At 37.0% G+C, this 24,794-nt stretch overlaps 1 protein-coding gene across 1 annotated transcript in view; it reads right to left on the bottom strand.

The window, feature by feature from the left end:
- Positions 1 to 24,794, bottom strand: part of LOC134797954 (1-phosphatidylinositol 4,5-bisphosphate phosphodiesterase classes I and II) — an 85,008-nt gene that overhangs the window by 34,215 nt on the left and 25,999 nt on the right. Inside the window, exon 4 of the mRNA XM_063770296.1 lies at positions 5,133 to 5,266. Coding sequence (XP_063626366.1) covers positions 5,133 to 5,266 — 134 coding nt within the window. The remainder of the gene's footprint in view (positions 1 to 5,132; positions 5,267 to 24,794) is intronic.

The following is a 24,794-nucleotide window of genomic DNA, read 5'->3' on the forward strand; positions in this document are numbered from 1 at the left end:
AACATGAATATAAAAGTAAAATACAAAAACACATAAAAACAATAAAAAATACATATAAACACATTATAAAAAAAACCTAACCTACGGTGCCGCCAGCAGCGGGGCAAGGCCCAAGCTGCCGGTGGTCAGGGCCGCAGAGAGAGGAACCGGCGGACTATCCGCGCCGTGTCCAAGATCACCGCCTTCTGCATCTGACCCTTGATCCAACCACCTAGCGAGAGTCTCTCAAGATGTTGGTCGAGACTCTTCGCTATTAGACCGTTCACAGAAACGACTATCGGGACAATGATCGTCGAATCAACATCCCACATGGCGGTTATCTCGTGAGCCAAGTCTATTAGGTACTTCCTGACAGTTATTATTATTAAGTATGTAAAATATTATTTTTTTATTTAGTACGGTCTACGTCAAAGATATAATATCTATGCACTTTATTTTATTCAAGCAATAATATGCGAAAAATATAGATTACCTTCATATCCTTTACGTCAATCGTGGATTCGTAGCATAAAAACACAATTTTATAAGATTTGTTGAAGATAAGAAAGAGCCGATTATGTCATATCCTCATAATTGATGATGATTAGGTAATACAAACAAACAATCCAATGTGTGACATCGCCAAACATAGCTATGACATTATGTTCGCCAAGTGTGCTAACATTGTGGAGGATTGATTTGAAAGACAAATATTGTTTTAAGTGCCGCCAATTTTAGAAGAACCGAATATTACGCTTTGAAACTTCAAAAAGCAGAAATAGCTTTTCGAGGAGCTATAATTAAACATTTAAACTAATTAAGCGATACTCCCTCAGTGACAAAAAGATTTTGGCGCAGGAGACAAGATACGGTAATTTACGCCAGTCAGATACACTTCATAAGTGTTACTGATCGATAATGTAGGTCTCATCAACACGCTATTTTTACGCCGTTATTATATTACTTAGACGAGCAATATTTGTAGGTACACTTGTAGGTACTATTACGATCTCGACGAAATTTACAATAGATACCTTTAGAGCAATATCTAGCCGGATTTTCAGAAAATATTTAAGTGCTGGGAATTGATACAAAATATAACATTCCTCCTATATTCATATTTATATTAATACGACCTAAAAAAATAATATATTTAAATTCTACTACACAATTTCAACTCAATCCGACTACCGGAATAGTAAGAACATGTGCTAACACTGATTATAGTTACAAAAGATATTATCATCCGGTACAAGTTTTTAACAATTTTCATTGCCAAGAAAATAACTCAAATGAGCCAATGACCATCGTTTTCAAACTTATATGAAATTTATACTTATGAACTCAAACTCAAAAGTGTCTACTTACCTAACTTAAATAACAATTAACTAACTTTCTCACAATACAACAAAGCCGCAACTATCTAACTTTTGACAAATTCCGATTGCATACGGTCAGGGTCGAGGAATTAGGTTATGGCCGATCCTCGGTTATCAGTTATCACGCCACCTAGTGATTTTACTACGCAGTTTGTACCTCCCAAAATGCCCTATTTTTTTGAAAGTTTCACTGCATTACTTTTATAAATGGGTCATTTAGTTTAGAATTGGGTCAACCGACTGAGTTACACTGTGGATTAATGTCAACCGTATTGTGGTCTCATCATAAAATTGACAGATGGAAGTACATATGTTATTTTAATATAAATCAAGATAGGCTCAACCGTCTAATTGAAAATGCATTTGCCCACACGCAAAGTGTTTTTTGAGGGACCGATAATAGTACATTTCGTTAATGCAATAAATAAGAGTCTATAACTTAAATGTATTCCGAAAAAGGAGCGAAATAAAATAGGAGTACCGCAGTATTTTTATTTTTAACAATGCGTAAGCCCAAGTGTGCCAGAAATCACTTCAGCGTCAAAAGTTTCATTAAGCTCATTTCGTGATCCATCATACGAGGAAAATTGTTATCGCTGTTGTATTGTTATGGTTTCGTTGGCGAGCGAAATGAAGTTAATTAAGATTAATTAATGAAAGCAGCTATTTGATTACAAATCGGTATCAAACATGCGATAATAATGAACCAAAATAAATCATTATTTCGGAATTGTAGGTAGGTATATCTTGCTTTTTAAAGCTTCGTATAATTCATTTTACAAATTTCCTTTATTTATCATTATTAATAGCCTATGAAAGTCGCATCGTTGACATACATGACTGCCAAAACACAGAGCGACAACAATTAACATTTACCCGAATTCCATTAAACGCCGGACCAGTACAAAACATAAATTTTATTTTAGGGCAATATTATACCCACAAGGGTACAATACACCCGTATTACTATTGGCTACGAATATTAATACTCGGCGATCCGTCTTGGCTATTGTGACCTAGTAGCCCGGGACATTGGATGCCAAATATAAGAGGCAACATTTTAACAGATTCGCTGAAATATTACGCCGCAGTAAAGTTGTAAAATTGGACTCCACTCGGAGTGATTAGCTATTTACTAAATTGAAGCCAGATACAATTAAATTAGAAAGACAGTCAATTTCCATACATATTTTGAGGCGTCTCTCTTCCTCGTCATTGTTTAAAGATGGATATGATGCCAAGCTCATATATTTATGGAATGTATCTTTTAATGAACTGAGAATCCTGCGAGTGTGCCTTTTAAAACGTGAGCAAGCAAGAGAGTTAAGAGATTTTGAGCATACGTGTTTATACTATTTAGTTGTCTTTGAATGTAACAAATATTTTGGCACGTTCGTGAGGCGTAGGTATAATAATTTTCAACATTTAACATATACCAAACCAATGAAACAAACAATTCATAATCTCAGTGCTCAACTTGATATATTTTTTACTATTCCTTTTTAATATAAATACGAAAACTACCACTTATATATTTTTTAAATAAACGGTCTTTACATACACACAAATTGAAGGTTATTTTTTTATTGAGTGATACCATTTCATTTTTACCAAACAAAATGTTTACTTTCCCAAATAATGATTAAAGGGTTTTAACTACTTCTAGGTCATTAGTCATAAATGACCCATTATCAAATGTGACAATCTTGACATGTAAAATACTAGTAGTCATCCGTTTCTTGATTACAATTGATACTAGTCAGTGATAACATTGTTTAAAAATATACACAGTCGTTGAATGAAATCGTTCATTTAGCAAAACAGACATTGTATGCGTGCAACTCATGCAACAAGTTTTATACAACACTTTGAAGATACAGCACCGACAGCACCGTCCAATAATATAGGTACTTATAAGCTTTATATCAAAAATATTACAAATTATTTAAGTCCGTGTATTTTCTTCGCAAAAATGTTTCAGAAAATCAGGATATATCGAAAAGGTTCTTTAAATTTTAAATGAATGATCAAGATACAAAGTAGTGAGTATAAGTCAGAGTAAACAACAGCAATAAGGGAGTCAGAACGCATACACTGTATTCCATTCAATACAAACTTTCCACATTCGTTGGCAGATATCCCTAGTTCGAGTTTCCAATACGCTTTCAATGGAGCATTATCGCGTGGTGCAGTTCGATGGATTCATTTTTTTTTTGATACTGGCTTCTCAAATGCTGGTTTAGAAGTTTAAACTGGGAACCATACAGATATAGAGTAAAAACCGGACAAGTGCGAGTCGGACTCGCCCACGTAGGGTTCCGTGCATATTTGACTTAGGTATTTTTATTATTTTCTTATTTCTTTTATTTTTACAAATTCATAGTTTTCAGATTTTTGTCTGTACTCGTACTGTAAGACGATATTACTTGCCACCCTATAAATTTTAGTTCCCTTGAGTGTCGAAATATGTATACGTTTTTTGCGGCATTAAACGGCCGTATCTTCTTTTTACAGTCAAGTGCAAGTTGGAGTAGGGCATGGAACGAACCGAAGCAGTTCACAATTCTTTTTATAACGATAGACTCACGGTTGATCGGTAATTAGTTTTAAACCCGCTTAATAACACGTTTCATGTAGCTATTTTCAATTACACAGTTTTGTTATTATATTGGCAATATAAATACCCGCTCTGTTAAAGTGTCAACTGTCTACATATGACGGTTCATGATATATACCCGGCTGCAAAACAGAGGGACGGACAGTGGACGCATGGTAAAGAATCTGTTCGCGATAAACTCAAAAACTACTGAACGGATTTTCATGCGGTTTTCATCTATCGATAGAGTGATTCTTGAGGAAGGTTCAGATGTATAATTTGTTAAGGTTAATTTAACCCGTGCGAAGCGGGGGCGGGTCGCTAGTATATTTTAAAGTAGGTCATTCTGTTTCACGTACCAACATTGCATATTTTACAAAAGTATCAGTCGTCGCTTCACCTCTCAACACCAGAATGCACTCACGTCAACCTGTCAACCGTTTCGCAAATACCCACGAATCTCCACGCTGACAGCTATAAGCATTCATCTCATCTCTGGATACAGCGGGTGCCATCCCCATGTACATATTGTATTTTCGTCTACCAACCGAACTTGCAAAATATTCCCTCGCGATCGACTCGCCGCTGGAGGCTGATTAGAAGTTAGAACTGTGCAGATGTAGAACATAATTGTTTTCCAACATATTTACTCGGAAACGTTCGTATTTGTCATGCTACTTCAGTCAACCTCAGTACTTTTTATACCGAGACTGACTGAAATAGCAAGACACGCACGTTTCCGTGAAAATACGATGGATAATAATTATGAACTACATCTGTATAATCTTATTATTATGCGTAGATATTATGATCTGTCGGCTGTCAACAGTTAAATTCCTTCAACCAGAAATGTCACTGTTGACAGTTTCGTAACGAGAAATAACTGTCTGAGTATACAGTCACGTCAAACTTACATAATTGTATATATATAGCATAGCGCGTTGACAAATTAGTCGTCGAACTCTACCTATAAGATTATATATTATAAGTATACAGCCTATCTCTGAATACACAGGAAACCGGAAGACATACTAAACCCAAGATTGTATATTAATTTACCGCCCACTCTTTGAAAAATCCCGTTAATCTGAAGACCTTTTCACATTTCACATAAAAATCCGCTTGTTTTATAAGTCACAAGCTTTCAAGATTATTCTTGCGCCAATAAGGTCACTTACTTTTTAACGAGTATTTTCCCAGACTTGTCTGCTTTAAGGATGATCTTGGTGTGCATCTTCTCTAGAAACTTGATGGTGGGGTTGTTGAGCTGGTTCAGGTTATATGCCAATGCGAAAAGCTCTTCGGTCCACATCTGTCAACAAAACGCGATTTCAATCATCATATAAAACGTGCATATACATATGTATAAATAAACGGAAAGTTGTAAAATATAATACCTACTATGTAAGTATACAACTAAGAGTGGGCGTGAATCCAGGAAATTAGAAGGAAATAAAAGATTTAGCGCACCACCGAAACTTACGACGGAAGATATGGACGTTTTTGGTTTTTATTTCAATAACTCTGAAACTTTTTCTACTGTGTAGTCTGTGTGTACTTCTGAACATACTTGCTATAGTTGGTCAAGCAAATCCTGTCAGTAGAAAAAGACGGCAAAGGGCATAGTCGGTTTTCCATAGGCCCTTAAGTCAAATTGGATCGGGTTTTTTTTGTGAGTACCTCTTATGGTGAAGGATATTTTTGCTGAGTATCAACATCCTGCTAGTGACAGTTTTTGACTTATGATTTCATTAATTTTTTTCTTTAATGTATTGTTTTTCGGGATGTATTCAAGCGATTTGCTTCAATTTTTTAAATAGTGTTCTTTATTTAGGTATGCATCGATACTCAAAAAACGAATACCAGTTGTCATATAAAAAAAAGGAAAAAAAAGTAAAACAAAAATAAAACAATTTTTTTTATGTCGTGGTGAAGTAGTGACACCTCTGATTTTTTTTTCTAGTCGTAGGCCTGACATTGGCCAACTACTTGCCTAAATATCAAATTTTTCCAAACGGTACTTCCTGTCAAAAATTAGCAATGTGTGTGGTCAAGTTCTGTACTCCATCGGTGTTTTTCAATGTAGTATACAAACATTAAGTTGTCATTGGCATTTTACTCTTAAATACGACAACCTGATAAGAAATCGCAAACAGAATCGAAGAGTTTGTATATTACATTGAAAAACACCGATTGAGAACAGAACTTGACCACACACATTGCAAATTTTTGACAGGAAGTACCGTTTGGAAAATTTTGATATTTAGGCAAGTAGTAGGCCAATGTCAGGCCTACAACTAGAAAAAAAAATTAGCGGTGTCACTACTTCACCACGACATAAAAAAAAATGATTTATTTTTGTTTTACTTGTTTTTCCTTTTTTTATATGACAACTGGTATTCGTTTTTTGAGTATCGATGCATACCTAAATAAAGAACACTATTTAAACAAAAATTGAAGCAAATCGCTTGAATATATCCCGAAAAACAATACATTAAAGAAAAAAACAACGGGTTGCACTCCGGGAGTGCTGACAGAAGTGAAAACTCAATAACTAGTCCAAAATGTTTGCAGCACTATGTATAATTGACCCATCCTCCTTTCTATTGAAAAACTTTAGTTCCGAAATTGCTGGCCAGTGAACTTAAATTTGTAGCGTTAATTGTTTAAAATTCGAATAGAAATTGTAAAGTTACCTTGCAGACCTCGCATCTAAATATATTTGGTCATGATATTTTGAGTTTTAGAGTTCACTTTTATTAGCGATTTCATCAAGATGAGACTTTATTGAATTATATTGGAGTGATATAAAGTTAGAATGTAACTGTGAGATCCTCGTATTTCGGCCCGTACAAGATTAGAACATTGAGCTTTATTGCTTAATATAAAAGCCCAGTTTTAAATAATTGACCTGAATATGATACGTTATGACTAAAGTTCTTTGGTGAATAACATTGTCCGTCACACATGACATAAGTCACGCAAGCGCCCTGCGCCGCCTACATGAAACAGCAGGCTCAGGCATACCTTTTCGCCGTGCGGTAGAAAGAGAGGAGAGACGCCTTACGCGTTATGCGTTACGCTGTCCCGAGTTTATAATTTTTTCTCCACCTCAAAAAGTGCTCAGCGCCGCTAAAAAAGTTTTCACTTCAAAAATTTATAAAATCATAAGTCAAAAACTGTCACTAGTAGGATGTTGATACTCAGCAAAAAATATCCTTCACCATAAGAGGTACTCACAAAAAAAACCCGAATCAAATTGACTTAAGGGCCAACTTACTATGGAAAACCGACTATGGCCTTTGAAAAATGTAGGCGCGAAGGGATATCGTCTCATAGAAAATTTGAATTTCGCGCCTTTTTCTACTGACATGATTTGCTTGACCATCTGTATATCACTATATACCTAGCTAATTAATACTAAAATTATACTACTATGGTATGCAGCATATTTAGCCATCTTAACCTTTTAAGGTTTTGGTTGGATGGTGTCATTCTACAAAAATTTCATTCCCCTGGACATACCTATTCGCAAATTCCCAGAAAATTATCATCTCATTTTTGGTGACTGTGTAACTCGTGCCAAATTCTATCTACAACCAAAACAGCTAGGCGGAATTTACAAATAAGTATAGCCAGGGGAATGAGATTCCAGTGGAGAATGACCCGTCTTAGTTTCTGTGTGAACAATTATTTTCATGCATTTACTTACACTCGATTAAAACGTGTAAAATTCAATACAAAAACTACAAATTCAAGTTTGGAGTTTGGTAAAAGTATATATTTCTTGGTAGGTAGGGTCACTACCAACTATCGACAAGGCTAGGAGACCGTAAAACTAGTATCTAAGTTTACTGTTAATAATAATAATTTAATTTGTCAAACGGGTAACACACGGGCCAGGCGAAGAAATAAAAAAAAATCGATGTTAATAACATCTCCATCAGAAATAAAAAAAATAGGTATATCCCGCTTATTCCATTTTTGTTACGGAACACTATCCATCAATCTTAATTGTTGATATCGCACCGTAATACACATACGCCGACGTCTAAAGACGACGCTGAAAGCGTGGTATATCAAAATCGGATTTGCACCTGATCCGCTGCCAAGAATAATATTTGTGACAGACTGAACGAATAAAAGGAAAACCGGGAGGCAGGTGAATCCGAATATATACCAGACCAGATATTGAAGTTGTGCTCATTACTGCTACAAGGTGCCAGCACTAAAGAGGCACAATGTTAAAAATGTAATACGGTGCATTTTATACGACCTAAATAGTGAAGACCGCGCATACAGTGCACATTTTAATGGTTACTTTTTCACAGTGATATTAATTCTAATTTTGGCGCACACAGTCGGACTCATTACTCATTATGAATGGGTAGCTACTGTAGCTAGGAACCAAAAAACTTTCGTATCAAAATATTAATTTAAGTTTAAAACTTTTAAACGTTCTGGAAGAGATAACTTACGAGGATATTGGAATACTCACTCATATCGCCTTTTCTTGCATACTTCAAAAGCAGGAGTCAATTCAGGAATAAGATGATAATAAGTAGGTTCGTTGTGTATTCAACAATTTATTAGTTTATCACTTTACACAATAATGTGGCAAACTTCAACACAATGCTTCTTCTCAACGTGAGATCGTGAAGTAGACAGATAACTATTTTTCAACACACCAGCTTGTAAAGCCTCTCTCGATTGTTCAAAACCGAATGAGAAAATTGCATATAATCCACAAGAGTGGAAAAGTAATTTGACGCAAATTTTAATTTGTTTCCACATGTTGGCTTTTAAATGGTGATTTTGAATGATACATATTTAATAACATTCAATTGGATTTGATTTGATATGATGTTTTACAGTTAGTATTTTTTTCTTGCGTTGATGTGGTGAAAAGTTTTGTTTCACTCGAGGGCAAAATTGGTTTAACCCTCGTGCTATGAAACCCCCGCAACGTTCAAGATTCTACTTTTCAAACCACTGGGTACACTCGTGGTTCAATTTTGGGATCTTTCCCTTGCTCGGGTATCAATATTAGCACGAGCGGTTAAACGACAACTTTGCCGCTTTGTAAGACAAATAACTATTATTTCAGAATGTAAAAGTATGTCTACTAAAAGTAAAAAGAAAACCAGTGACCGGAGGCTGGCTATCAGAGAAAGAGGCCAAAGGGAACTTTTACTTTGTACATTTTGATTTATAAACGGCGCAGCTTTTGTCTTCGCCCAGTAAACTCGTTAAGTTTAGTTGAGAAGACGAACAGAACATACATATGTAGCGTCCAAAAAAATACGTCAGTTATTAGCTACAGTGAACCGTTAATTTGCATTTCAACAGTCAGCACAAATCTTCAACAAATTAAATCAATGAACGCGTAGCAAGACTCCTACTTTAAGTAAAACTTCCGACTCGAGTTTCGATTGTTTTGCGAGACACGGCGTGATTGGTGGACACGGACAAGAAACTCAAAGCCTCGGCGTGACATATCGATTAAACGTCCAAAACTCGCATGCTAAGAATGATGGAGCGATACAAAAGTTTTTCAATCCCAAAGTATGATAAATAACAGAACTGAAATGACAAAAATATACTTCAGGCAACCGTGTACTGTACTTCCACGTTTGACCATCGTTAACGCAACAGCGTAATAAATATGCTCCGTAAATTATTGAAACGACGCGTAGGCAGACTTATGATTACTAAAACGATGCGTTTATTGTGTTAAGTAGGCTCAAATAGGATTCTAGCTACCATCAATGTTTTCCCGCAATTTATACCAAGAAAAGTTATTTCCCTCACGTATGCACATTTCAACAATCTCAATTACTGTAGTACTTATGATCGTAAGGAATTAAATACCTGTCTAGCTGGCCACCTAATGAAAGTCATCAATCATTGATATCATCAAACGGTCTATATTCCCAAATAACTTAAAAGCTTTGTTCGATGCAGAACTAAATATTCATACAATCGCGCCGCCTCTGATGTACCAAAACTAGATGCTGAAAATCGATTTATAGACTTATGAAGCGTTTCACAATTTTGGAGGAGTTTCCTTGCATGTGTGGATTTATAACAGACTTTCAATTATGAAGTGGTTTTCAATTCGAAAATGTTTTGGAGACTTTTCAATAAGTATGTTTTTTTATTACCTATTACTTTTTATTTGAGATTAGATGAAATAACTGCTCAACTGTTTCCATTAATTTTCGTGTAAGTACGTAATATTTGAAAGTACGCCCCCCACGTACTATTAAAGTCCGCTGACAGTGAGTATGCAGGAGATCATCGGATTCTTTAAATTTTATAGGCACCTGTAAATGTGGGAATTTGAGTTATTGCTGAATTCATGTGTCGGTTGTGTTAACAACCGTTACAGTTGTGCCAAGTGCCAAAGAAACAGTTACGGGTTGTTAAGCTTGTAACAGTTTCTTTGGCACTACCTATAAGCTTCAACGGCTCCAAGAACTTTTATGTGAGGTGTCATTCGTCTTTTATTTTTCAACTTATCATTTTTTTTTAATTTCGTTCTCATATAAAAGTTATTGTCCTACTGATGCTTAGGTAAACACTAAATGGTACGCGCGCGCATAGATCTAGTGACTTTCGACCTTGGCCCGTGTATCGTAACGCATCGGATTTGCCTTTTCATGTCTGTCACATCACACTAAAGACATGGCCGTGCGCAATTTATCACTGACATGACACAATACTGTGGAGGGGACCCTGCATTTTTCCTTAATACCTTGTCGGGCAACATAGGTACACGCGAAATATGTAGGTAACATATTTCGGTCACGTTGTATCAGTAAGTGACGATTGTGACGTGAAATATCAATCAACAATTGAGTCGCTTAACTTCATACTCGGGTAAATCCATCTGTCAGATTATGCGATTTTGGTATTAAGAAAAGGTAATAGGGAAGATATTTGCTGAGAGGGTCGAATGGATTTACCCGAGTTTGAAGTTAAGCAACACAATTTATCTACGAGTATGTTGTATGCAATTTGACGTTTTATTAATCTTTAACAAGCAGAAACGTCAGCGAACGATGCTATTAAGCTTAGAATAAATTTAAAAGTGGAAAAATTACTGTCCTTGGTGCAATTTGACGTTGTTGCATACATACTCTTAGATAAAATAGTTTTCTATAACGTTTTGCTATCTACCAGAAAATGAACGAGTGCTTGCTCCGCTACGTTTAGGTACTCGTAAAACGTTCAAGTTAAGCTATCACTTGTATGTAAGCGTAAGCTTAGCTTTGGTGGAGTGCAGCCTTAAGCAGCATCTTAATTAGTTAACGATCGTACGTGCAACCCATGATGCAATTTTGTGGCAAGGCGAGACACTGTCTAATCGCCTTAGACTCCTTAGCTTAGAGTGACCTAAATCACATCGCGCTAACACAGGATTAATGGTAGGATTTAGCTCGTACTATGGGAATTAGGCCATTTGAAATTATATAACATTTGTTCGTTTGTATACGTATCTATATTTTTCCATCATCTCATGGTTTCCAAATAGCGATACAATATAAGTTATTTGAAAAAAAATTCACAATGTACGTTTTGAAAATTACCTGCCTAATACTGGATTCTGTTATAAAAAACGCTTTAAGTATCACAATAGACGTAGGTACCTAAACTATAATTTTTAATTTATAAATCTGTCCGGCGTGGACCGTAGTTCAGCTTGTTTGTGCTCTGCAAATTTTAATGATATAAATCTTGGAGATAAATTACATCAATTTACATTATCTTAACTACCTACAAGTTCTTATTTAACTATTTGTTTACTGTATATTATTTTTATGTATTTTTCTTCTTGTCTGTTACCTTCCGTGATTCTTCTCACTTGATGGTCTTATCGGAAGATCAGCGCTGGAAGCCACCAGCAACATGCTGAGATGGGGCCATTTCGTGGCACTTTAATCTTATTTTGTGTTTTCTTTTTTATTATGTATTGTCTCGATTGTTTGTGCTTACGAATAAATACTATTCAATTCTATTATATGTTTTAAGAACGCTAACCGGTAAGCATGCCGATATAAATTAACTTGTATTATAATATAATGAAATTATAAAATAAAATAAAAACAATTTCAAGTGATGTAATTCACGATAGAATCAGTTTAATATCGATATATCTCATCAGAGGAACTAGATGAAATATAATGGGATAGTGTGCCAATTGATTGGCACTTCGAGTCTTCAGACTACTTCAGTCAGAATAATTTATAAGTGCCAGAATAGCTCACGCCCGCCATTTATAATATAGTATATAGGTACTATTACTAAACGTTTACAGTTCGATGACGACCTAAATTATATTATATTACATTTCATATTTATTTCTTCTAAATTGTATGCAATTGTACAGTACATACTCGTACATGCCTATCGTTTAAAAGGGTTAGAATTCCCATCACAGTTGCGTTACCTAGTGGCCCGAGAAAAAAAAATCATGACGTAGATAGTATGAAAATAATGTCATACAACGTTGTTGGCGCAATTTATCTTATCGCATGAGCTCATTTCTTATTTTATGATGCTTTAAATCTAGTGTTTTCATTTATTATTTAATAATAGCAACAAATTAATACAAACAATTTAAATAGCACCGGTAGCTATAAGCGGTAAAGCGTGCAGCTTCTAAACTGGAAAAAGTTGATTTGAAGTCATATGTAGTATAAACAATAAACATACATATTATAATATACCCTAAATAAAAATACAACACTTATTTTTTACATTGTTACTGCGCGGCCATTAGTGGACCCTTCAAATTGAATAATAAATGCAACAGGTTTTCAAGGCGCGAGAGGACGCCTGAAGCGCCGTACAATATTTACGTAAGAGAAGCTTCTGAGAAAACTCCATTACATCTACATTTGTTGTTTTATTTGTATGCGTCATAACCGCGATTAGATTGTTTCTAATATCCACACGTGCTACTATACAAACAGAAACAAGGAAAGATCCGTAACATTTTGATATATATGACATGCCTACCTAATCTAATTCGCATTAATTGGGTTAGAGAAAAAAGTATTTAAAGCTTCAACAAGTAAATTGGCCTGATAAAGCCTAAAATTTTTCAACTTTTAAAAAGGAGTATACAAAAAGACATAGTACGGTAATGAAACGGTAAAGCATATAGTTTTGGCATTGTACTCAAACCTCAAGACTCAGGAAACGGCTCACTCGCAATAGGAACCGGAATCTCATTGTTCCGGTAGTTGAATATGACTGAACTGTGAATGAATAGGTCCAATATCAAAAATTCAAAACTACTAAAAGCCTCCAAATTTGGTACAGTTAGCAACAGAAGTAGCAAAGAGGGCCAGCAGTTTAACAAGCCGTAAAGGGTTATAAGATGCACCGATAGAGACTGTAGTTTCTTGTTGAGCCTTCATTTCAATTAAATCGATGTGAACGGGATTGAATACCTATCGTTATTCGTGCCGTAAAGATCGCCGCGTGTCAAGTACATCGTAACACAGAGCATTGTCCTGATGTTCTATTATTAACGAGATCTCTCACGCAGATTTACAGCTTCGCGTTACGGCTCGGGAGCAATTTTGGCGGCTTTTTCCGCTTTTTCGCATTTTGGACCAAATGCACATCCACCGACAATACCTAACAAAAATACTTTTAAACATCGCCATTAAAATATTAGTACTATTGTTATACCTGTCTACACGGCTCATGGGAGCCTGGGGTCCGCTTGGCAACTAATCCCAAGAATTGGCGTAGACACTAATAGTTTTTACGAAAGCGACTGCCATCTGACCTTCCAACCCAGAGGGTAAACTAGACGTTACCTCAGGACGTTTTCCTTCACCGAAAAGCGACTGGTAAATATCAAATGATATTTTGTACATAAGTTCTGAAAAACTCTTTGGTACCAGCCGGGGTTTGGACCCGCGACCTCTGGATTGAAACTCACACGCTCTTACCGCTAGGCCACCAGCGCTATCCCATCAAAAACGTAAATGATCATAGGTATACAGATCTCAATTCTTGCTGGCGAAGTCAACAACGACGCATATTCTTAATATTGAACTTTCCTCTCATTTCACATTTATGTTTGGTGGGATAGGAAAACTAACTCGGCCATACAATTTTATAATTATTTATTTACGAAAATCTTATCAAATAATTGTTCGCACATAAACAAAGCTTCAACAGGACAGGTAGAAATATAATAAGTTAAAATTTTAATCTTATAACAAACCTAACTATAATTATTTTATACCTGCTATTAATAGCAGTGTAAGACCATCTTAAGGCGATTATGGAGATTTGCGCCTAGGCTGCTATGATTTATTATTTTGCTCAGATCGCATAATTTTGCTGAAGCTTTACCTTTGGTTATGGCTTATTAATCATTATGAATTTAGCTAATGCGGACATAGGGTCTCCCCTGATATATCGACGCGCATTCGGCAAAAGCCGATAGGAAAAAGCTTTATGTCCACGCAATAAGAGCGAAAAAGCCGTCGACGCGTCGGCAGGCGCCGGCCGATGCGAGCCGAGCCGAACGACGACTTTTTCGCTCTTATTGCGTGGACATAAAGCTTTTTCCTATCGGCTTTTGCCGAATGCGCGTCGATATATCAGGGGAGACCCTAAGGCATCAAAATAATTAAACCAGCTGACAAACCAGTCATTTTCTAACAGGTCACATTAGTTTATATTAGGACTAGTTTCTGTCCGCGGTGTCGTCTGGCGGTTATCACACTGGCGATTTGTGAGAAAGTCAAAAGTGAGGCGAGCGCGCGGCGAGTTCGTCGCGAGCGCGTACTGTACGGTTACCATCAGTTTGTCACTGACATAAACGCCGTCGAGAACGTAATTTACTTTCTATACATCTCGCTCGCACTCGCATATTAGTGCAAACGGGATGTATAGAAAGTAAATTACGTTCTCGACGGCGTTTATTTCAGTGACAAACTGATGGTAACCGTACTGATCTCGTCGCGACCGCGTAACAATCTCGCCGCGAGAACGCAACGAATTTTCAACGAATGCTTATATTTATTTAAGTGAAAACTTCTTTAGAGGCGCTGTGCACTTTTTGTGATGGGGAAAAAAATTTAAACTCGCGACAGGTCACGTGACCGTAAGATACGTAAGACGGACACGTGACCTGATCGAAGAACATTTTTCATTTCTGCCGGCACTCCCGGAGTGCAACCCGTTGTTTTTGAAGTGAAAACTTCTTTAGCGGCGCTGTGCACTTTTTGTGATGGGGAAAAAATGTTAAACTAGCAACAGGTCACGTGACCGTAAGATTCGTAAGACGTACACGTCACCTGATCGAAAAACTGTTACAATGTCATTGGGTTTTCACTTCTGCCGGCACTCTTGGAGTGCAACCCGTTGTTTTTTTTTTCCCAGTATCTCAGACGCAGTTCACCCTTTAGTGGGTAACGGCAAGATATTTGCCGTCATATCATACCACTCAGATATTTTATTTATTTTCTCAATGAACGTGTTGTTAGTTAATTAATATAAATTTGGGTTCGCATAAGAGAATATATTCGTTTCGTAGCAATCTACGAAAAAAGGAGAGCTAATAAACGTTATTCCATCCCTTGTTAAATGATGATTCTTAGGCCTGAACTTAGAATTTTAACTATTGCCTACATTTGAACAAAAATGTTTGTAAATGAAATTTTCTTTGCTGGATTTATCCGATAGTCACAATTCTCTAGTTACAGAGACAAGTTTAGCGATATAAAGTTTAAAGAAAAAAAATCTGTTATTTTATAATTTAAAAAAATGAAGACGGCAGCGGCAATATATTTGCCACTATCCGTTAAGTGTCTGGTGTTTATTAAAGGAAAGGGTAGGTTAGGTTACTATTGTTATTGATTGATATATGGAGCAATAGCTTAATTCAATACTTCAAATTATTACATACTAGCAACCTATCCACTGTTTTGCTGGGATTACAATACCTACTTGGAAATAATATACAATACCTATAAAAATATTATAAATAGAATAAACAAATCTTTTAAAGTTAAATAAAGGTTTTAATTATTTCTTATCATTCTATTGGTTTTTAATTTAAGTATTCATTTTAGATACTTCATGCCACCCGTAGTTCCCCCGGCAAACTGACATGACGGTCTTGTCACTTACTGCCCTTGGCTGATAGCGGCAAACATATTGCCGTCTTATAATTAGGAAACCACGAAATAATATATATATTTCTCTTTCTCAAAAATCATAAAATAAAAAATGCAAGATGTGCGTATCGTTAAAGTTCTCGATTCATTGCTATAAAAAAATAATGGTCAAAGGGTTTTCGTAACGCGCTTGCAGTGAGTGAGTAGGTAGGTACCTACGTTACGCGCTCCCGGCGAAGTAGTTGCGCCCCCACGGCGAGTTCGCTGTTCGATCACCTCGCTAACTCGCTTATTACCTCTCCCGCAAATCGCCAGTGTGATAATAAGGCTATAACTATGAATCTCCATAAGTCCATAACAAATTTCATTTTATTAAGGGTGGAGAGATAACAGACAGGCAGAGTTACATTCGCTTTTTAACCGACTTCAATTTCATAGAAGGAGGAGGTTCTGTATTCGGTTGTGGCTATTTTTTTTTTTTTTTTTTTTCTATGTACGTTCACCGATTACTCCGACATCCGTAGTCCGATTTGAGTAATTCTTTTTTTGTTTGAAAGGAGCTACCTCCGAGTTGGTCCCATTTTAATTTGGTTCTGTTCTGATGATGGGATCCATGAGGAATTGAGGGAACTCCTCAATTTTTAAAGGCACATGCATGGTGTTTTGGGCGTTTTCTTAAGCAACTCGAGCACTTTCTCCCGAAAACCACTAATTTGATGAAGTAGACCTGATGATGATGATTATTTTGATGATAATGATGATGATTTCTTTAAATGTAAGTATGTTCACCGATTACTCCGGCACCTGTGATCCGATTTGAGTAATTCTTTTTTTGTTTGGAAGAAGTTACCTCCACGGTGTTTCCGTATTATTTTTGGTTCTGGTCTGATGATGGAATCCATGAGGAATTGAGGGAAATCCTCAATTTTTAAAGGCACGTGATAAGTGATTTCGGGGTTTTCTAAAGTAACTCGAGCATTTGCTTCCGAAAACCACCAATTTGATGTACTGCAACTGTAGCCTTACCACGAGTTTGACATTGACATATTCGCTAACGTCTTATGCATCTAAATGTAACTTTTTATGCATCTCGCTCACACTAAGGTTAGTACGAGCGAGATGCATAGGAAGTAAGTTACACACATGCTAGCGAATATATCAATGTCAAACTCGTGGTAAGCTGGTAAGGCTATTACTGATCGGGGGTTAGGGTTAGGAGTTAAGGGGTCAGAGATTAACGGGTCGGGGAATGGCGGTTGAAGGGTTGCTGGTTCAGGATCGAGGGGTTCCTGGATCAGGGGTTGATGTGCTGTGAGGTTGAGTGATCGGGGGGCTGAGGGATTGGGTCAGTGGCGGGGCGGGCGGATGGATTTAATTGACAGGAATTATAATTTCCCAGACAGACTCGAGAAAATTCCTGGTTCAGGGTCGAGGGGTTCCTGGATCAGGGGTTGATGCGCTGTGAGGTTGAGTGATCGGGGCGTTGAGGGATTGGGCCAGTGGCGGGGCGGAGGATGGATTTAGTGTAGTAGTGACAGGAATTATAATTTCCCAGGCGGACTCGAGAAAATTCCTGATTACATACATATTTATTAAAGTAATAGGTACACGAATTTAGTGTTAAACATGATCTTGTTTTTCATTCATGCGTCGCGCTCTTAACAATGCGTTAAAACTAAAAATGGAAAAATAAAAACTTTTTACAAAAAAAAGCAAACCGACTTCAAAAAGGATGAAATAAAATATTATCCTTTTTGAAGTCTATGCGTTACCAACTGATATGTTTGAAGTCGGTGCCAAGCCAAGTAGTAACAATACCAGTCAAAATAATCAGCTTTATGGCTATAAATCCCATTAGAACTGCACTAATAACTATTACAAGTGTGTAAGTAATTTTGTCTGCCTCTTTGTCGCCTTTTCAAGGCTAAACAACTGAACCGCTTTAGGTGAAATTTGGCAAGAAGGTAAATTTCTTAAATTGTTTTATATTTTGAAATGTAGTCCTCTGGATAAGGGACGGGAAATTACTCAGTCCCAATCTTACACTTGCGTGCTATAGACTGTTCGAGCATTAGTAAGAAATGCTCTTTAAAAAATATGACGAAAAAAAATGCATTGGATTTCCACTAATGTGCCGACAAACATGGTACAGACTGCGCCAAGAAGGTTTGATCGTGTGTTCTGAGGTGTGTTCTTAAGCCTCCTCCACACTCGTGAGCGAATCGCGGCGCAAAGCCGCGAACGCGAGTGTGGAGTCCTGAACGCAGACCTGCGAAATCGACTCCACACTCGCGTTCGCGGCTTCGCCCGCGATTCACGCGCATAGTCTGGAGGGGGCTTTAGATACAATCGACGTCAAAGATATATTTACACTTTTGCACCTTACTCCTTTGTAATAAGGCGAAAAGTGTAAACATATTTTTAACGTCGACTGTACCTACAGAAAGTACGTTCATTGTCGTCGTGTAAGGCAATCCAACGTAGGTACATCCTTATCGAATCGCACCAAAATCATGGTATGCTTCAAAATTTGGCTTGGCACCGACTTCAAACATATCAGTTGGTAACGCATAGACTTCAAAAAGGATAATATTTTATTTCATCCTTTTTGAAGTCGGTTTGCTTTTTTTTGTAAAAAGTTTTTATATAATATTATGTACCTACTTAGTAGGGATTATAATTCTGCCACCTGCTTTTATTTCTCCAGGAAAGCCAAAACGGTTATGATACTTATGATTTTAGAAATTAATTTGAACACGCTATTTTGTAAACTATTTTCGAGTGTTCCCATCGTTTTGAGTCATTTGAGATGAAGATGATAAAAAGTGCTTTAAGTCTGTATATCTCGAACATTGCCCTTAGGTGCCTATGGTATCTATGTTATAAGTATACTTATATTTTAATTTTATCTACACTTAGAACAATTTTTTGATATGTGCAAATGTTATTTTTGCATGATTATAACATTAATTTTGATTTTATAATGACGTTCAAATTTCGAACGACTCTGAAATACAAACCAATTTGATTTGATCTAATATTTCTATTTCAAACAATTTTGTCACCGAACGATATGGCAGTTAAGGTCGACTCTGAGTTGTCTTTAAATAAAAAAAATACGATCATGATATTTCGGAGACGCCATCGCCACCCGATATACGCGACAGAGCAACGATGCCGCAATAGCGGTCGTATTATGTGGTTCCTCAACACATCATAGAGACAGAGAGCTTGTAAGTAATATGTATCTAGATAAAACTGTTGTGGGTATAAACCCACCCTCCTATTTTAATGCATTTCATTATGAAGCAGACATAAAAAAACTACTATTAAAGTAAAGTCAAACCAGTGTTCCGTTAGTTTTGCTTTAATTGAGACGAGTTTTTTTACTTAATACATACAGGGACAGGGGTTACTCCTCAGTAATTATTAACTCGAAAAAGATAATCGGATTAGCTAATGACATACATTTTTCGACGCAAAATTAAATATGTACAAAGGACGCCGTAAACCACTCTAACTGATAATAAATCCTCTTTATGTTCTGGAAATTTAAAACAGAGATCTACAATTTGCAAAGTGGCATTTGATAAAACATTATGTACTGCTAGGGGTCAGAGGGTCAGATCAGACATCCCCTTTCTTTTCACGAGTTTCACGACCATACAATACTAGACGGGCCCGCAGCTCCGCTCGCGTAAATGAAATAAAGAGTTCGTCTTATGTTTAGTTAAATGCCGACATTATTATGTATCCCTGCCAGGGTTTATAACTGTGATAAGGATTTCTTATTTGTCAAGTAGGTAGCCGTTATTTGGATAACTTAATTCGAAAATTTCTTATAACGTACGTAGGTATTTATTTAAAACTTGTTTTAACATAAAATTATTACTTATTGTTGTAAGCCTAGTTGCAAAAACGTTCATTAGATTACTTATTTTCCGCTTTAAGCCACGAATATGGACGACCACCACCCATAAATCGCCTTTTCATACAAACGTAGGTAGTCCCCATTTCCCTTTCTGGATCTTAACATTACTACGGCTAAGGTGACGCAACGATCCAAAGGATTCACCTGGGCCTCCGATACCAGTACGGTTACCATCAGTTTGTCACTGACATAAACGCCGTCGAGAACGTAATTTACTTTCTATACATCCCGTTTGCACTAATATGCGAGTGCGAGCGGGATGTATAGAAAGTAAATTACGTTCTCGACGGCGTTTATGTCAGTGACAAACTGATGGTAACCCCTCTGATCACGTCATGTTTCTTGCGATCTTGCGATAGCTCTCGCCATCGGGCGTCTCCCATTTTGTTGTCCCAAGTACGCTCGTCTCCCATTCTATAACTTTGTATTTTTGGCTCATCTCGGCAGCCCTTTCCCTGGACCAGTGGTTCTTAACCTGGGGGTAATTACCCCCGTGGGGGTAAAACTGGTATTTTACGGGGGTAATAAGTTAACCTAATATAACCATACAACAAACGTACACGTTTTATTTTTTATTACCATTGGGAGGAGGGGTAAAATCAGGTTCCCTAGTTAGTCATAGGGGTGACCGGACTGAAAAGGTTAGGAACCACTGCCCTGGACGAATGACAATGTTTGCCGAGCCATGAAAATCAATCTGAATAATAATAACTCATAAAGAAATTTAAAACAATAAAATACAAAATATTAACACGATAATCATACGATAATATTAATTTTCTCAAACATGCAATGAAATGTCGTCACTCCGGGCGTTATATCAGGCTTCGAAGTATCACGTTTAGGGCGGAGCAACTCCAGAGAACTGTAAAGGAATTTCATACAAAATTTAAGGCCTAGGCCAGGAAGTAATTTTTTTTTAATTTCCATTTCACAGATATGTGTGACACACCATCGTGGCATTCAGCCATTAAAGTGATAACACACTCTCGCACCGCTTTAAAAAAAAACTATAGGCAGTTTATGCTTTATGGTTTATGGTACGATTTCTTTTTTTTTTAATCTTTATAGGGCTGTATCTCCTAAACCGTGCGTCGCAGCGCAAAAATAATGAAATATTCGTTCCTCTGTAAGAAACCCTTAATTAATATTTTAATAAAAACACAAAAAAGAAAAAAAAATAACAAAAAAAAACTTTATAATGCTGTATCTCCTAAACCATACGTCGTAGCGCAAAAATAATCAAATTTTCGTTCCCCTTTAGGAAACCTCTTAATAACATTTAAAAAACACAAGAAAAGAAAAAAAATAAAAAAAAAGCAAAAAAAATATTTATAGGGCTGTATCTCCTAAACCATGCGTCGTAGCGCAAAAATAATAAAATGTTCGTTCCTCTGCAAGAAACCCTTAATTAATATTAAAAAAAAAGCACAAAAGAGAAAAAAAAATAACAAAAAAAACTTTATAATGCTGTATCTCCTAAACCGTACGTCGTAGCGCAAAAATAATCAAATTTTCGTTCCCCTTTAGGAAACCCCTTCATAACATTAAAAAAAACACAAGAAAAGAAAAAAAGAAAAAAAAAAGCAAAAAAAAATATTTTAAAGGGCTGTATCTCCTAAACCATGCGTCGTAGCGCAAAAATAATCAAATTTTCGTTCCCCTTTCGGAAACCCCTTAATATTTAAAAAAAACACAAAAGAAAAAAAAACAAAAATAAATTATAGGGCTGTATCTCCTAAACCATGCGTCGTAGCGCAAAAATAATAAAATGTTCGTTCCTCTGTAAGAAACCCCTAATTAATATTTAAAAAACAACAACAAAAAAAAGATAAAAAAAAAACTAAAAATACTTTATAATGCTCTTAAACCGTGCGTCGTAGCGCAAAAATAATAAAATTTTCGTTCCCCTTATGAACCCCACGCACTGAATAACCTATCACATTAGGACATTAAACAATCATCAGCATCATCAATTTTTATTATTATTTCATTGCATGTTTATACATACCTCGGCGTGAAAAGGGGTTGTCGGCCTCATAACTATCCGGCCTCACTACGTTCGGCCGTCTATATGCATTCGGCCGGCAACCCCTTACTTCCCAGCCTCTGTAGTAATGTACTATTGATTGATATGTCATAAATGGCATCATTCACTCGTATGGGCTATGGACTAAGGTTGAGGTTGGCAGCACTTTTTATTTTACTACGTGTAAAAAAACTCAGAAATACCTGTATACCAACATGACAAAAATAATTTAGTTTACTTTAACTTACGGATTATTTGGTCTAATCTGTAGCACCGCCAAACGAAAGCAACCGAGAGTTCCCGAGAAATGGTCGAAGTCGTAAAATGAAGATTGTTATGAAAATTTCTTTTCCTTATTGTAAATTAAATACGCATCGAAAGCGATAGTTTTTATGTTCCAGTTTTATTCTCATATGTAGATAATAGATTTAAACAGTTTTTTCTTATCATACGAGCGTTGTATTCGAGATACGTCAAAAACTTTTTTAAAAATTTGTAAGGCGCCATCTCTCTTCTTCGCTCGTTTTTTATCCCGTTCTGGTTTTTCAATTTTATATATATGATGATGATTTTCAATGTTTAGGAATTTGTGGCGCGAAGCATAAACTATAAAAATGGACGCATACTACCTATTAGAAGTTGTCCTTTAACAGTTAATAGGTAATTGTACTGAAGAATCCATATCATAACGCCTAAAAATATATTAAATGCCAAACACATGCCAAGTAACTGTCCTGCGTGTCAAAAATGCAGTCCAGTAGCAGAGCTAGCGTAAATAAACTGTCGACCTTATCTTAGAACGTGTGTTAGCTGATTAAATCAGAAGAAAGCGGGCAAGAATCAAGACAAGTATCCGGCGATCAAGCTCGTCAGTCCGATCCTTCGTCAGGGAATATACGAACTGACTGAATGCTCAATGCTAAACAATTTACACGAATAACAACGCGTTTGAAACTGATTATAATATTATTAGAACAGGATCTGCTTAGTGACTGACAGAACAGATTTAGTATTAGTATGTATTACCACTAAATGATAGCTTTACAGTCTTTAAGTTGTCCTATGACCGTGAAAATGATATATGGCAAGATTAAAACAACGCTGTTATCATGGCCATTAGTAGGTTGTTTGAAAATATATATGGCTGCCTATTGTCATTACTTAACAACCATGTGTTGTAATTTTCCGTATATTAAACTTCTGACTAATGTCGGAAAGTTGACATTCTGTATACCTAACTAACTAACAACGTAGTAATCTATCAACCCCGCACCCAGTACTTTCAATAATTAGGTACCTACTTCAGTAACAAGTCTAACCACGATTACCCGCACCCTGAGACACGCTCGCTCGTGTCGGTAGGTAATGACCTAAATGACAATACAATATGCACACGTATGTGGGACGCGTGCATAGCGCATGTTAAACCGCCATGCAGAAAAATGGGGCTTAGCGCGATCAATGAATGAACACAATGAATGAATCCCAGCTTAACGGCGTATAAGGGATCTTTTACACTAGAGGAAATACGGAGTTCGGATGTCAATTGTGCTCGCGGTTGGGTATGAATATACCTATACTTACATAACGGCATTAAGGTGGCAAACGCGTGTAAGTCAAACCGGAATCAAATTGGCTTATAGTCAGTGCAGTCAATTCCATAAGTATGTGGAAAATCCCCATAGACATAATATATATTTTGTTTTTTTTTTCTGGCAATGTTATAATAGGTAAATAGGTTATTCACCCTAACATATACAGGGTGATCAATCCAAATGGGTCAGTATGGAGAAGTCAGAAACTATAAGAGATAGCGAAATCTGTTCTTAGGAACCATGGCTTCGATTTTAGATTTAATAATAATGGCATTCAATTTTTTTTTTTTTTAATCTATCATACATAACCGGGATTCGAACCTGGTCTATATTCTTGTTGTTTGTTTGTATGGCAACTTTTAAACGATGCGTGATAGGTGGGGGGTGCTCGACCAAATATCATAGAGGGCCCTGAGACAAAACAAACTACATTAAAAAAAAATCAAAATGGCCGACTTTTTTTTAATTTTTTCAAGTTGGTCCGAGCGCGCTGAGATTTGGCATGCGGCGAGCCTGGGGGCCCAAGATTACCATGTCAAAAATTTTTTTGGAAAAATCCAAAATGGCGGCGGACACGGGCAAAGTCAAATTTCCAAGTAGGTTAAGCGAGCCCGAAGGGCGAGTTTCACGCCGGGAGGCCGAAGACCGACCCCGGCGGAGGGCCGAAGGCCCGGAGCCTCCACCCCGACTCCCAAAACGCGACTCCCAATAGGAAAAGTGTTGGGTCGTGTTTAAGCTCCAACTTCCCCCTTTCGTGTGACGCTTCGAGCCTTCGGCCCTACGCGGAGCTCGGCCTTCGTTTACTCGGCTTCGGCCTCGCGTTTTGGGAGTCGGGGTGGAGGCTCCGGGCCTTCGGCCCTCCGCCGGAGTCGGCCTTCGGCCTCCCGGCCTGAAACTCGCCCTTCGGGCTCGCTTAACCTACTTGGAAATTTGACTTTGCCCGTGTCCGCCGCCATTTTGGATTTTTCCAAAAATTTTTTTGACATGGTAATCTTGGGCCCCCAGGCTCGCCGCATGCCAAATCTCAGCGCGCTCGGACCAACTTGAAAAAATTAAAAAAAAGTCGGCCATTTTGAATTTTTTTAATGTAGTTTGTTTTGTCTCGGGGCCCTCTATGATATTTGGTCGAGCAC

Source organism: Cydia splendana, chromosome 1 (genome assembly GCF_910591565.1).
Source record: "Cydia splendana chromosome 1, ilCydSple1.2, whole genome shotgun sequence".
NCBI lineage: Eukaryota > Metazoa > Arthropoda > Insecta > Lepidoptera > Tortricidae > Cydia > Cydia splendana.